This window comes from Chanos chanos, chromosome 2, assembly GCF_902362185.1.
Source record: "Chanos chanos chromosome 2, fChaCha1.1, whole genome shotgun sequence".
Taxonomy (NCBI): domain Eukaryota; kingdom Metazoa; phylum Chordata; class Actinopteri; order Gonorynchiformes; family Chanidae; genus Chanos; species Chanos chanos.
The window spans coordinates 35,791,524-35,804,751 of NC_044496.1; the positions used below are offsets into that span (position 1 = coordinate 35,791,524).

Below are 13,228 nucleotides of genomic sequence, written 5' to 3' on the forward strand. Positions count from 1 at the left end.
ACGAGGAGACAATCCTAATTAGGTGGCTAGTTTGCTAGCTTAGCTTCTCACTACTCATGTCGTTTACTGTCGAGCATTCCATGTACAAGTCACCGGTTTCGATTAGTCGGTAAACTTGGGTAGAGCAGTAACGTTTAAACTGAGTTGTGTTGATTGTGCGCATTTGTACAGTTACATGGCGTTCTCAAGCTTCAGTTTAAATACATAAACCTAGTGATCAGTCAGAAAGCAAACGTCATTGAATTTGCCAAAGCAATGCAGCAAGCTATGCCACTCTCCCAGTACACCTGTCTGTGTATTTGTGAAATATGTTGATGAGAGAGTGATATATGCAGTGAAGCGATAGTGCTCTGCCCCAGAGTAGCTTCCAAGCTTTCTATGTGTCGCAGTATTGCATCAGGTCGCCGACGGAATTTGTCCGTTTTGGTGTAACCAGTTCTTGAAATTCTTTTTGTCCCCTCAGGAGCGTAGGGCGTCTTCAATGGCTCTCCATCTTGCACTTTTATGTGCCAAAGCATTTTCCTGCTGTCAGGTGAACTCGAGTGTGTTCAGGTCTTGGCATTTGCTGTGTCTGTTTTGTTTTTGCCTCGCATCAGAGACTGCAGTTCGATACCTATTTTGACGTGCTTGCAGCATCCTGGATGCCGAATCTGTTAAGCGCAACTTAGTTGTGCTAGTGATAGTGATTATTATGACACAGAAAGCAAACGAACAAAAAACATAACCTGAACAGTAAACGCAGACGATAGACAGAACCGTCTTGTACAGTTGTGGCTGCATTTCAAGATAGGAAATGGTTCACGTTCCTTTGAAAATCGTGATGAGCAGATGTCAGCTATTATCTGGGGGATATAACTTGAACAGCTTTGAACCGGCCTGTCAATAAATTTTGTGCATAGCTTGGTAAGTATCCTGTTGTTTTTTACATGAACGCAGGGTCCATCACTCTAACTTGGTTGTAGTAATATATCAGCAAAAATGCCCCTGAATTACCTTTTTTGAAAACCAGTTTCAAAATGTCAGGTCTTGCCTTTTTATGAATAACAAGAGAGATTGTAATTCGTTTCTGCCCTTTGATAGGGTTTAACTCAGTGTACAGTGTGTTTAGTGAAGGGGAATGCGTGGGAGGGGTCATGCTGTTTGCAGGTGCATAGTGATTAACAGAGGGGGGGGGGGTGTCGGAGTACTCAGTACAGGGAGCAGTGCTGTTTATCATCCTCCACTCTCCTCTGTGAGTTTTCTGTGAGTGCTCTGGGATTTCCTGCCTGATTTTTATACCACCCTCCCCTATGACTCACAGTACACAGCTTCGCTCTCTGGAGCTGCTGGTTATCCTTGTTTTGACTTCATCTGGAGGGAGAATTCATTCACTTGATTCTTGTCCAATAAACAACCTCACATTCCTCAGGATGCTTTGCTCTGTGGGTACCCTTAAACAGTAATTTACAGTCATTGTATTTTATAGTAGCTTAAAATAAAACCTGGTTAAGATACCTAGAGGTAAGTATACCCCTTTATGAAGTAGGCTACAGAAGAACAAGTCAAAAATGAGTAGTGCTAATCGTACCCTAAGTTCAACTTTCTGTCCAGGGTAACTGTATGAAAAGAGTGAGGGTTCAGATGGTTGAGGTGAAATGTCACCGAGGTTGTCTGGGTAGTTGCTTGTGGTCAGTACACTGATGAATGTTCTGGAAAATGCTGTAGGGCTTGCTTAAACCTGCTGTTGTCTTAGTCACCTGTAGCACTTCTGATTAGAGGGTTTGGGTGCGTGGCTTTTTGACATCTTCTCCAATCAGCAAGCAGAGTTATGTCAGAATAGGAATTTATTGCTGACTGAGCTCTGTCACTAACAGAATGTATTCTACTCTGTGCATGGCATAAGAATGAGGTAGAGCTCTAAGAGGTGTTTTTTTTTGGTTTTGTTAACATCAGGTGTTCTCACCTCATTCCTAATTAGAACCTGAGCCAGTTAATTGCACTGTAATGCACCTGCTTGTCCCTACCCCCTCCCCCTCCCCCCTTTTGTGGAGAACTGTGTTCCTGACTCTCTGTGTGTGTGTGTGTGTGTGGACTTGTTTCCCTAGTCCTCTGCTAAGAGCCCGACCAGCATGGATTCTTCACTGACTGCAGCTCAGATCCGCGAAAAGTTTATTGACTTTTTCCGTCGTCATGAGCACCAGTACGTTCATTCGTCCTCCACCATTCCGCTGGACGACCCCACGTTGCTCTTTGCCAACGCTGGCATGAACCAGGTGAGGATCGCTGTCACGTCTACTCTCATGTGTCCATGCAGATTGCTCAGAAGCTTCTAGAACTTGAATGACAGCCAGTTCAGCCTAAAAGACCTGCATTAAGTGTTAAGAACTTATGGCTAGACTTGTAATGGATTAAATAACATGACAATAACATGACAATAACAGAAATAATGAAAGCAGTTGTTTATGCAATGGCTGTTCCAGTGATAGTGAAACACCGGCGTTGGCAGTTTGGTCGTTATTTGTTTTTTAATGTTTCTGTCTTCTCTCAGTTTAAGCCGATTTTCCTGAACACCATCGACCCGTCTCACCCCATGGCCAGACTTCGCCGTGCTGCTAACACACAGAAATGCATCCGTGCTGGAGGAAAACACAATGACCTGGATGACGTGGGGAAAGATGTGTACCACCACACCTTCTTTGAGATGTTGGGCTCCTGGTCCTTTGGAGACTACTTCAAAGTAAGTGTCACTGGGTAGTTTTATTAGAGGTGTGGAACAGTGGGCCAATGTTGTAGCCCGACTCAGCAGGCGAGACAGAATGCAAAACGATCATAGTTTCCCCTATGTGCCACTAACTTGCCTCTAAATCATTTTACTGTCATATGGATAGTTTGTCTCCCTTGTGGGGCATTGGTCATTAACATTGTTGTCTGCTGTAGATTATTAATGGTTATCTGACTAGAACTACTATAGTTCATCTCCTTCCACTGTCTCTGTTTTAGGAGAACCTGAGTTGCCTTGCAAAGAGCAAAAGACAGAGTGTGTGCAGATAAATGGGGCAGAGTTTGTAAAGCACAGAAATGGGAAATGGATGTGACTTTTTTTCCCAGTTCTTCTTTTTTTTTTTTTGTCCTAGGCCCTTTGTTGTACTGATTAAATAATGATAAAAAAGTAAAATGAAAAGACTTGCAAACAGCCATCTGAAATAATAAGAATCACATCCATCTGTGTTTTTATGTCTTCTTGTCTGGTTTTGTAGTACAGAGGGATTTCAGTTAGAGGCCTATCACTACTTCCATTTCGCATCAAATGCATGAACGTCATATAGATCTTCTTTTCTCTGTAAAGCATAACATGTTGTTTGCAATTTTGGGACACACACAGTTATGCTTATGCCAGGTGGAGAGGACTTTTATTCTGGGTGGGGCTCAAAGTTGATTAAGTTGACTTGACTTTTGCATGACAGTCCAGTGGCACTGGGCAAAAAATTCAATGAGCTAAAAGTTTCTGTTCTGTTTTTAAACTTTAAATAGTCAGAAGGGGAAAGCAGTGTTTTTATCACTTTATTTTTACTGAAATCCTGGGACCTGAGTCTCAGATCATGTAAGTAACCTGTAACCATGCTTTGAACATTACCAGTAACCAGACTGGATGAGCTGGTTCATTGGTTACTTAAACCTTGCTCTCTTCATCACTCAAAAACCAGATGAAAAAGACAGTCTTCCACAATCCTCTCCTAAAGTAAAACCAGATGAAAAAGACAGTCTTCCACAATACTCTCCTAATGTAAGGGCATCAGAAGTTCATCAGTATTCTCTCTGTCTCTTGTTCTGGTTTACTTTTTCTGGGGAGCTATTTGCCAATTCACTCAAACTGCCCATCATAGCTCACAGTCATTTTGCTCCAGGGTGGTATTTTGGAACAGCATGGAGTATTTTTTGAGGCCGAACTGTGGTTAGATTATTAATGACTTGATTGGTTTGAAAATGGCTTAACTTGTGTGGTCTTCTTTTTTTCCCTCTTTCTTTTATTTCTCTTCTGCAGCAACTGGCCTGTAAGATGGCTCTGGAGCTGCTGACCCAGGAGTTTGGCATTCCCATTGAGCGCCTGTACGTCACCTACTTTGGGGGGAACGCAGATGCCGGCCTGGAGCCTGACCTGGAGTGTAAACAGATTTGGCTGGACTTGGGGTGAGTGTGACAGACATACTCATATCCCTGCACTGGACTTATGAAAAACACATCTTGACATTTTATAGACAAAGAGAGTGCAGAGTAGTCTACATCCTTAATACTTCAGGGCACATAGCTCAAAACAGCAGCAGTGAAAGCACATGAGAGATGACCAGTTTAACAGCTTAATAAATACCATTAACCTAGTGGGGAGCTGTGCAAAGCAGTGAGAAAAGATGATACAGTCCCTCTCACTCTCACATGTGTTAAACGCGTTAAAGGATTGGGAAAGGTCTCAGTTCAGTTCTCCCCTCTGTGTGTGCGTGAGTGTCTGTTTGTCTTGCTGTGGGTCAAATGAGTCCAACGCAGACCCTGTTTGTCCTGTTTGTACTCATGCTGTGTTTTGCTCCCCCGTGCCCTGACACAGCAGTCAGCTGTCTGAACACAGCCTGCACTGTACCACAGCACAGAGAGCACAGCTGTCTGAACACAGCCTGCTCTGTACCACAGCACAGAGAGCACAGCTGTCTGAACACAGCCTGCTCTGTACCACAGCACAGAGAGCACAGCTGTCTGAACACAGCCTGCACTGTACCACAGCACAGAGAGCACAGCTCTGTGACATTTACTGTGCTTGTGTGTATGTCACCTGTGTTCAGGATAAATTCTGAAATAGTAATTTGTCTTAGTGTTAGCTGTACCTTTTTTTTGATTACTCTGTGTGTCTGTGTCTGTGTATGCGATTATAGATGGATCTTGCTTGTTACTTTCCTCACCAGAGTTTCCACCAGTGACAGCGCAGCTCACATAACCTGTTCAGACAATAAAGATTACGGATCATATTTACACATAAACTTCTCATCTCTGCTCTGCATGTGAAATGTCTCTTTGTGGTAAAGCTTGAGGATGTTTCATTCCCATCCCGTTTGTGTCTCAGTAAGTTTCTCACTCATGTCTCTCTCCTGTATCAGAATGGAGGAGAGCCGCATTCTGCCTGGCAGTATGAAGGATAATTTTTGGGAGATGGGTGATACAGGCCCCTGTGGTCCCTGCAGTGAGATTCACTATGATCGCATCGGAGGGCGAGACGCCGCCCACCTGGTCAACATGGATGACCCCAACGTGCTTGAGATCTGGAACCTGGTGTTTATTCAGTACAACAGGTACTCACACACTCACACACGCTCGCGGTGTTTGCTTGTCTTTGGAAGGCTATGGTCTGTTTTGGTTTTTTTTTTTTCAATACTGTGGCATTCTGCCATGCTCAAACCCTGTTGTGTGTCTGTGTGTGCGCGTGTGTCTGTGTTTGTCTGTGTGTATGCACGTGTGTGTGTGTGTGTCTTGCCTCCAGAGAGTCAGAGACAGAGCTGAAGCCCTTGCCTAAGAAGAGCATTGATACTGGGATGGGTCTGGAGAGACTGGTGTCTGTACTGCAGAATAAAATGTCTAATTACGACACAGACCTCTTCATCCCTTACTTTGAGGCCATCCAGAAGGTGCGCAGTGTTTTTTACAGACTAAGTTACAGTTTGCTTTACGACAGAGAGATTAATATAAGATGTGGACCAGTTGGCATTGTAATGAGTCTTTGTCCTTTCTGTCTGTAGTAGTAATTGCATTCACTTAAGTCCTGAACTAACTAAATTCAAACCGAACTGCTTTTTGACTCATTGAGTTCAGGGTTAAGTGTTCTGGAGGACTAGGCCCTATTACAGAAAAATCAACTGAATGTCTTTTGAATCTCTGTCTTTGTTTTCCTCTTCTTTAACCAGTCTTGCTTTGCCCACAGGGCACTGGTGCCAGGCCGTACACTGGCCAGGTTGGTGCAGAGGACACAGATGGCATAGACATGGCATACCGTGTCCTAGCAGATCACGCCCGCACCATCACCATCGCTCTGTCTGACGGAGGAAGACCCGATAATACAGGGAGAGGGTGAGCTCCTTCAACCTTTTCTCCTGTTATTTAAGATTTTCTTTTAATTTAACACACTGTGTGTGTTACTCTTGGTGTAATTATTCTTGTATTGAGCCTGTTGTTTCTTTATTTTGTTTTTCCCCTGTTGCTGCCGTGTGTGTGTGCATTTGTGTGTGTGTGTATGGTAGGTATGTACTGAGGAGGATTCTGCGTCGTGCTGTGCGTTACTCACATGAGAAGCTGGGTGCTCAGAGGGGTTTCTTTGCCTCCCTGGTGGATGTGGTGGTGGATTCTCTGGTGAGAACTGATTTCACACAAACACACAGACACACACACACACTCTCATTCACTTACTTATTCTGTTCACTTGCTCATCCTTGGGTAATGTCTTCTCCCCTAACCCCCTTCCCAGCCCGTAAGTAACTTAATCCTTTTGGCCCACGTTTCAGAGCAGAACTGAAGCAAATACCATAGAGTTAAACTCCACACAACCTGTGTCTTAGCTCTCCTGTTTTTACAGTCAAGTTCAACTGCTTACACTTCCCAGAGTGTTTGTTTTTTACCACTGTGTCGTCACCCTGCATCTGTCTGTCTGTCTCTCTCTCTCTCTCTCACTCCCTCTCTTTTCACCCACCTCCCACTTCAGGGCGCTGCTTTCCCTGAGCTGAAGAAGGATCCGGACATGGTTAAAGACATCATTAACGAAGAGGAAGCGCAGTTCCTCAAGACACTAAGCAGGGGGCGACGTATCCTCGACCGCAAGATTCAGAGCATGGGAGACAGCAAGACCATTCCAGGTACTGCTGTTTTGTTTATTTTTTTGCTTCAACACCATCTACTCCTTTTCAGTCTTTGTGGCCAGAGTCTGGTAAACACATGTAAATGTGTAGAGGTGAGTCTTAGCTCTAATGCAGATTTGAAAACGGTCTGTTGAAAATAGGAGTTACTTACCTTGTGTTGGTCTGCACAGTGATTTTAGGCTCATGTTTACTGAGGAACTGACTGACATTTTGAGTGTGTTTTTTTTCCCCGCAGTAAAACATCGACTAAGACTTGTGTGCTTTTCTTGTCGTCCCTGTGTAGGTGACACTGCCTGGTTGTTGTATGACACTTATGGTTTCCCTCTGGACCTGACTGCACTCATCGCTGAGGAACGAGGGATGGGCGTGGACATGGAGGGCTTTGAGGAGGAGAAGAAAGCTGCTCAGGTGAGGACTCATGCAAAGATTCAGAATGGAGTGATTTTGAGAAGGGGTAAAGGGATATTTTATTGAAGGAAAATGTTTCAGTCACAAGACAGAAACATATACACTTTTTACAGTTATGAGAAAGATTGAAAGTCAGTGTGTGACTTATTTTGGTGTGACTGACTCTTTGTACACACACACACACATACAGTTGAAGTCCCAGGGAAAGGGTTCTGGAGATGAAGACCAGATTATGTTGGATATTTATGCTATTGAGGAGCTGAGGAACAAGGGCATCCCTGCCACTGACGACGGCCCCAAATACCGCTACAGCTCTGACGATAACGGCAACTATGGTGAGGAGCATGTACACAATGCACTCACTCATGTACTCACTCTCTTGTCCACTCACCCACTCACGCTGCGTTTCTTTATTTGTTTGTTGCTTTTTTTTTCTCTCTTTCTTTTTTAATAAACGTAACTGTTTTAGATTAATGTTGCATATGCGCCTCTCTCTTTCTCTTTATCCCCTCTCCTGTTTTGCATTTCAGAGTTTTAATATGACAGACAGCAGGTGTGTTTGTTAGATTATCCGCTGAATCTCTCTCTCTCTCTCTCTATCTCTCTCTCTCTCTCGCTCTCTCTCTCTCTCTCTCTCTCTCTCTCTCTCTCTGTCTCAGTGTTTGAGCAGGCTGTGGGCACTGTACTGGCTCTGAGAAGAGAACGAGCGTTTGTGGATGAGGTGACCACAGGACAGGAATGTGGGGTGCTGTTGGATCAGACGTCTTTTTATGCTGAGCAGGGAGGCCAGACATTCGATGAGGGTTACATGCTTAGAGAGAACGACTCAGCAGACGATGTAAGGAAACCCAGAGAGCATTACTGTTAAAGCAGCAGCTGTGTCTCACTGTTAGAACAGTGTCTCACCTGTCATCACAGCGTACCTGCTAATTCAAACCTGTGACAGTGCAGTCAGGAGGCTGTTTTCAGTGCATACCTGTAACTTGGGTTCAGAACAACCCTTTTTGATTTCATGTGTTTTAGTTTTAGATGTGTCTTGATTTAGGAGTATTTCTAGGACATCTGGTTTTAATTTTACATGGTCTGTGTGTGTGTGTGTGTGTGTGTGTGTGTCTCAGCGAATGGAGTTCACGGTAAAGAATACTCAGGTACGAGGTGGCTATGTGCTGCACGTTGGAACAGTTTATGGCACACTGAGGGTTGGAGATCGCCTCACTCTGCATGTCGACGAGGTATACAGTTATATCACTCCTCTCTCTCTGTCTGTAAACTACATCCCTCTGTCTGTCACAGTGTCCTCTCTCTTATGTGAAACATCTTACTGACATGAGCTGGTGTCTGAGTGAGTTTCAGTTATTGACTTTGCTCTCTCTCTCTCTCCCCACCTCCCCAGGCTCGCCGTAGGCCTGTCATGAGTAATCACACTGCTACACACATCCTGAACTTTGCTCTACGTGGTGTTTTGGGGGAGGCAGACCAGCGGGGCTCTCTCGTTGCTCCAGACCGCCTGCGTTTCGATTTTACCGCCAAAGGAGCTCTGAGCACAGGGGAGGTGCGCCGCACAGAGGAGATCGCCTGTGCCATGATCAAGGATGCCAAGGTAGGTTTTTGGGTTTTTTGGCCCTGTTTTTTAGGTCATTGCTTATAATTGGTTACACTCAGTCATTCGGAGCTGATAAAACATTTACAGAAGATTTGGCTTCGACATCTGTGGCATGTCATCTGGTACAAATATGATAACTGACTTGTTTTTCCTGAACTTCTCTCTTATTTCTCTGTGTTCTTCTATCTCATTGTAAAATACAAACTGGCAATGAAAACTCAACGACTAGCATGTTATTTTAATCCCAACTCTCTTTTCTTTCCTGATTTTCACTCTGCCCACCCCCCCCCACCACCCTGTCTCCCTCTCTCTCTATTCTCTTTCTTCTCTCTGTCTGTTTGTCTCTCTGTCTCTCTTTTTCTTTCTCTCTCTCTAGCCTGTCTTTGCAAAGGAGGCTCCGTTGGCTGCAGCCAAAGCCATCCAGGGCTTGCGTGCCGTGTTTGATGAGACGTATCCTGACCCGGTCCGGGTGGTGTCCATTGGTATTCCTGTAGAAGAGCTGCTCTCTGATCCAGACAGCGCTGCCGGCTCACTCACATCCATCGAGTTCTGTGGTGGAACGTAAGCTCTCTGAGCACTACTCACACCTATTAAGCAAAAAAACCAAACAAACACAAAAACAAAGCATTTTAGATGTTAAATGAGGTTAGTTGTACAGGCCAGGACTTTGAGCGTTGTGTTCACCTTGTCTTTTCACACTCTCTGAGGTTGTGTCAGAACAGACACTCAAGAGGTCTTCTGTCTTTGAGAGTATTTTTACTGGAATTATATAGTTACTGAAAAAATCAGTCTACAAATTACATCTTTATGTGCGCTTGCCATCCATTAAGTCTAGTTCAGATTTATTTATGTAGTTTTAATGTGTAACTTTTTCTTATATACAGCTTTAGATAAATTGTGTCAGTGGTGCGCTCGTTGCATGTGACTGGAGAGGCAGACTAAGCTTAACGTGATCTCCCTGTCTGTGAGTTTTCCACCCGTTTTTTTTGTTAACCTTTGACCTCCATCTCTCTCTGTCCAGGCATCTACAGAACTCAGATCATGCTGCTCCTTTCGTGATCGTGTCAGAGGAGGCCATTGCCAAGGGGATCCGTCGCATCGTCGCAGTGACGGGAGCAGAAGCCCAGAAGGTGAGGAAGAACAGCATTCCGAAACATCATCCACCTTTAATTGTTTAGTTTGACCGTATATTCATCATTTATGTTTTAAGTGGTCAAATATATGCTTAATGTTATTTGACTGAAAGTAGTTGCTTAGCTCTGTCCATTGTGGCATGACCAGGACAACTCAACTCTGTTTTTTGTGTTCTCTATTGAATTCACTAAGTTTTTATAGATACGTAATCAGTATATAACAAAGTAACGTATATTTTTATTGTTGAGAGACTTAACTGTAGTTTAGCTTTACCAGTGGGAGCATGTTGCCAATGGAATTGAGATGAAAGTCCAGTTCCTGGTGTTTGAGTAACGTTTAGTGTGTGTGTGTGTGTGTGTGTGTGTGTGTGCATCAGGCTCAAAGGAAAGCGGATGCCCTCAGGCAGGCACTGTCAGCTCTGGCAGAGAAGGTGAAGGCTCAAACTGCCCCCAGTAAAGATGTGCAGAAAGAAATCGCCGACATGACAGAAGTGAGTTTCTCTCTGTTTCTGGGTGGCATTGTGTCTGTGCATGTCTCCGTTACTCAATGTCTTTCCCTATTTCTTTGTAATTCTGACCCTCTCTCTCTCTCTAGTCCTTGGGCACTGCAGTAATCTCTCAGTGGCAGAAGGATGAGATGAGAGAGACTCTGAAAGGACTGAAGAAGACCATGGATGACCTGGACCGCGCCAGCAAGGCAGACGTCCAAAAAAGGGTGAGAGATGAGGGCGTGGCAGGAAGGGGCAGGGCGGTGACCCGTCACATATCTCTAATGACATTACATCCTTGCTGTGGTGGTCTTACCTGTGTAGGTTAAAGAACTGTTCTCCCAAAAAGATTGTTGCATAATGTGGCATGCTTGTGTCTCTTGTGCTATGTTAGGAATGTATATAGTCTGTGTCATGGCCCTTGACCTGAGAGAGTTACAGACACACATATAGTGTGCTATTGGTAGGATTCGCATCCATTTGTTTTCATGAATACCTATTTTTATTTGCAGGTTCTGGAGAAGACGAAAGAAATCATTGACAGTAACCCCAACCAGCCTCTTATCGTCATGGAGATGGAGAGCGGAGCATCTGCCAAGGTAACAGCTACACCGAAAGTTTAGTGCGGTTACAGATAATCCAATTTTGAACCCACAGTAACCCACAGTTTGATTTCATAAAACTGGCCAGTGCACAGACAGGAAGAACTTCTCTTTCTTTTTCAACCCCATGTCTCTCTCTCTCTCTCTCTCTCTCTCTCTCTCTCTCTCTCTCTCTCTCTCTCTCTCTCTCTCTCTCTCTCTCTCTCTCTCTCTCTCAGGCTTTAAACGAGTCTCTGAAGTTGTTGAAGACTCACTCTCCACAGACGGCTGCAATGCTCTTCACCGTGGATAACGACGCTGGCAAAATCATCTGTCTGTGCCAAGTCCCTCAGGTAAACTGAACCAGAGAGCCGCATCTCAATCTGAGTTTCTCTTCACGTCACTCCACCTGATGAAAAAAGTAATCTTTGTGGTATGTAAAACAGTTAGGTTAAACTTAGAGTTATGTTACATAAAGTCGTTTGAGCTGTGAGTCAGGGTATTCAGTGCTCAGGGAATGTCCTTATTGTGATGCTATGTACTATTTATGATGCTGAATGAAATGTCATGTAAAACAAACAAACAAACAAAAATGTTTGTAAAATCAAACTGGTAAGAGACAAAGTGGCCCATTTCAATCATAAACCCTTATGAACATGAATGAATCTCCCTCTCTTTTCTACTGCCTTACCCGCTCTCTCACTCCCATGATCTGTCTCTTGTTCTCTTTCTCTCCTAATCCTCTCTCTGTCTTTCTCCTTCTCTCATTCCCTCTCTCTGTTCTTCCTCTCTCTCGTCTGCAGGATGTTGCAAATCGTGGTCTGAAGGCCAGTGAGTGGGTGCAGAAAGTCTGCCCCCTGCTGGATGGAAAAGGTGGAGGCAAAGACATGTCTGCCCAGGCAACAGGCAGAAATACACACTGCATACAGGAAGCCTTGCAGCTGGCCAACGAGTTCGCCCGTCTCAAACTTGGCGAAAACTAGGGCATGCACAGAAGAGAGGAGTTTGATCCTGGAGAGAGGAGATGTCTTTTCAATCCACCTCCTGCTCTTTCACAGAATGATCATACTGGAATGATCCAGTGATGCCTGTTCTTTTTTTTTTTTTTTCCCACATTGAGATGGGAAGTTGTACAGAAATTGTTTCACTTGTCATTAAGTTGAGTGAGGGAAAGAGTTGGTGGGCCCTATCCCTTTAGTGGGGTAAGGCAGCTTTTCTGTATGTGTGTGTGTGTGTGTGTGTGTGTGTGTGCACGTGTGCGTGCGCATCACACCATCCTTGGTAATATTTAAGCACATGTTGAGTCTGCCTAATGCTCTCTTATTGGTTAGTTTAATTCTGATTGACAGATGTGGGTGTCATGCTGCTAGATGAAAGACCCCTTGTCACTAATGGTATAAGTCTCTCACTCTCTCCTTCTCCTTGTCCTTCTCTCTCTTTTCCACCAGACATACCGTGTCACATGTCTCTGTAAAGCCATCTCTGTGTGTCGACATTTGAACAAACTGTCCCAGTCTTAGCAGACTGGTGTTTCAGCAACATCAGATAGAGTAGCTGTAATATAGTCTCTCTGTGGAGAAACAAGCCATCTGTCTGTAATATGCATCTAAATCATTCATTACTGATAGTAATGCAGCATAATGACTTAAAAGAGGAATGACTAACTTAAAGTTCATTGTTGTCCTGTGGATTAATGTCTGTTGAAACATGATATGGATATGAGTAATATAAATATTATATCCAATGTTGGACAAATAAATTTTGCATTCAGGAATAAAGGGAATGTTGAGTAATGTGGTGTTTTTATTTTACTCAGAAAGCATTTATGATGTTTTAGTTGGAATAAGAGAGGTAAAATACCCAGAGGGTGCCAAGACCACAAGTGAATGTGATGTTTAAAAAGGTTGGTTGTTGCTGTTTTTTTTTTTTTTTTTTACCCATTTGTTGACGGCAGTGGAACCTGAGCAGTGTATGTGACCACTCCAGCACAGAGGGTGGCAGTGTGTTGCCAGCATTGCCACCAACACCCATCTCAAAGCCTAAAAGAAGAAAATGTGATGCCCCCATCCCATAAAAAGTCAACATGTCATCAGATAAGAATTCAATGGGAAAGAGGTTATCTAACTTTTTAAACCTCTACGCTCTAATC

The 13,228-nt window shown here is 44.0% G+C and overlaps 1 protein-coding gene across 1 annotated transcript; it reads left to right on the forward strand.

Moving 5' to 3' along the window:
- The first annotated feature begins 481 nt into the window (after positions 1–481).
- aars1 (alanyl-tRNA synthetase 1) lies at positions 482–12,855 on the forward strand. The gene is made up of 21 exons (XM_030765824.1): positions 482–532; positions 2,085–2,252; positions 2,528–2,716; positions 4,022–4,167; positions 5,121–5,312; positions 5,501–5,645; positions 5,939–6,084; positions 6,255–6,363; positions 6,713–6,863; positions 7,150–7,274; positions 7,465–7,609; positions 7,934–8,112; positions 8,393–8,506; positions 8,668–8,874; positions 9,254–9,438; positions 9,899–10,007; positions 10,388–10,501; positions 10,606–10,725; positions 11,011–11,097; positions 11,319–11,432; positions 11,883–12,855. Exons 1-21 carry the CDS (start codon positions 482–484, stop codon positions 12,060–12,062), a joined length of 2,976 nt encoding a protein of 991 aa, XP_030621684.1. The 3' UTR covers positions 12,063–12,855.
- Positions 12,856–13,228: the final 373 nt, after the last annotated feature.

What these genes read in the sequence shown, in the direction of transcription:
- aars1 (XM_030765824.1), top strand. Translation starts at nt 482, where the DNA reads ATGGCTCTCCATCTTGCACTTTTATGTGCCAAAGCATTTTCCTGCTGT. An exon ending in AGACAGCAAGACCATTCCAG is followed by an intron (nt 6,864 to 7,149) that starts GTACTGCTGTTT and finishes GTCCCTGTGTAG; the next exon opens with GTGACACTGCCTGGTTGTTG. An exon ending in GTCTGTGCCAAGTCCCTCAG is followed by an intron (nt 11,433 to 11,882) that starts GTAAACTGAACC and finishes TCTCGTCTGCAG; the next exon opens with GATGTTGCAAATCGTGGTCT.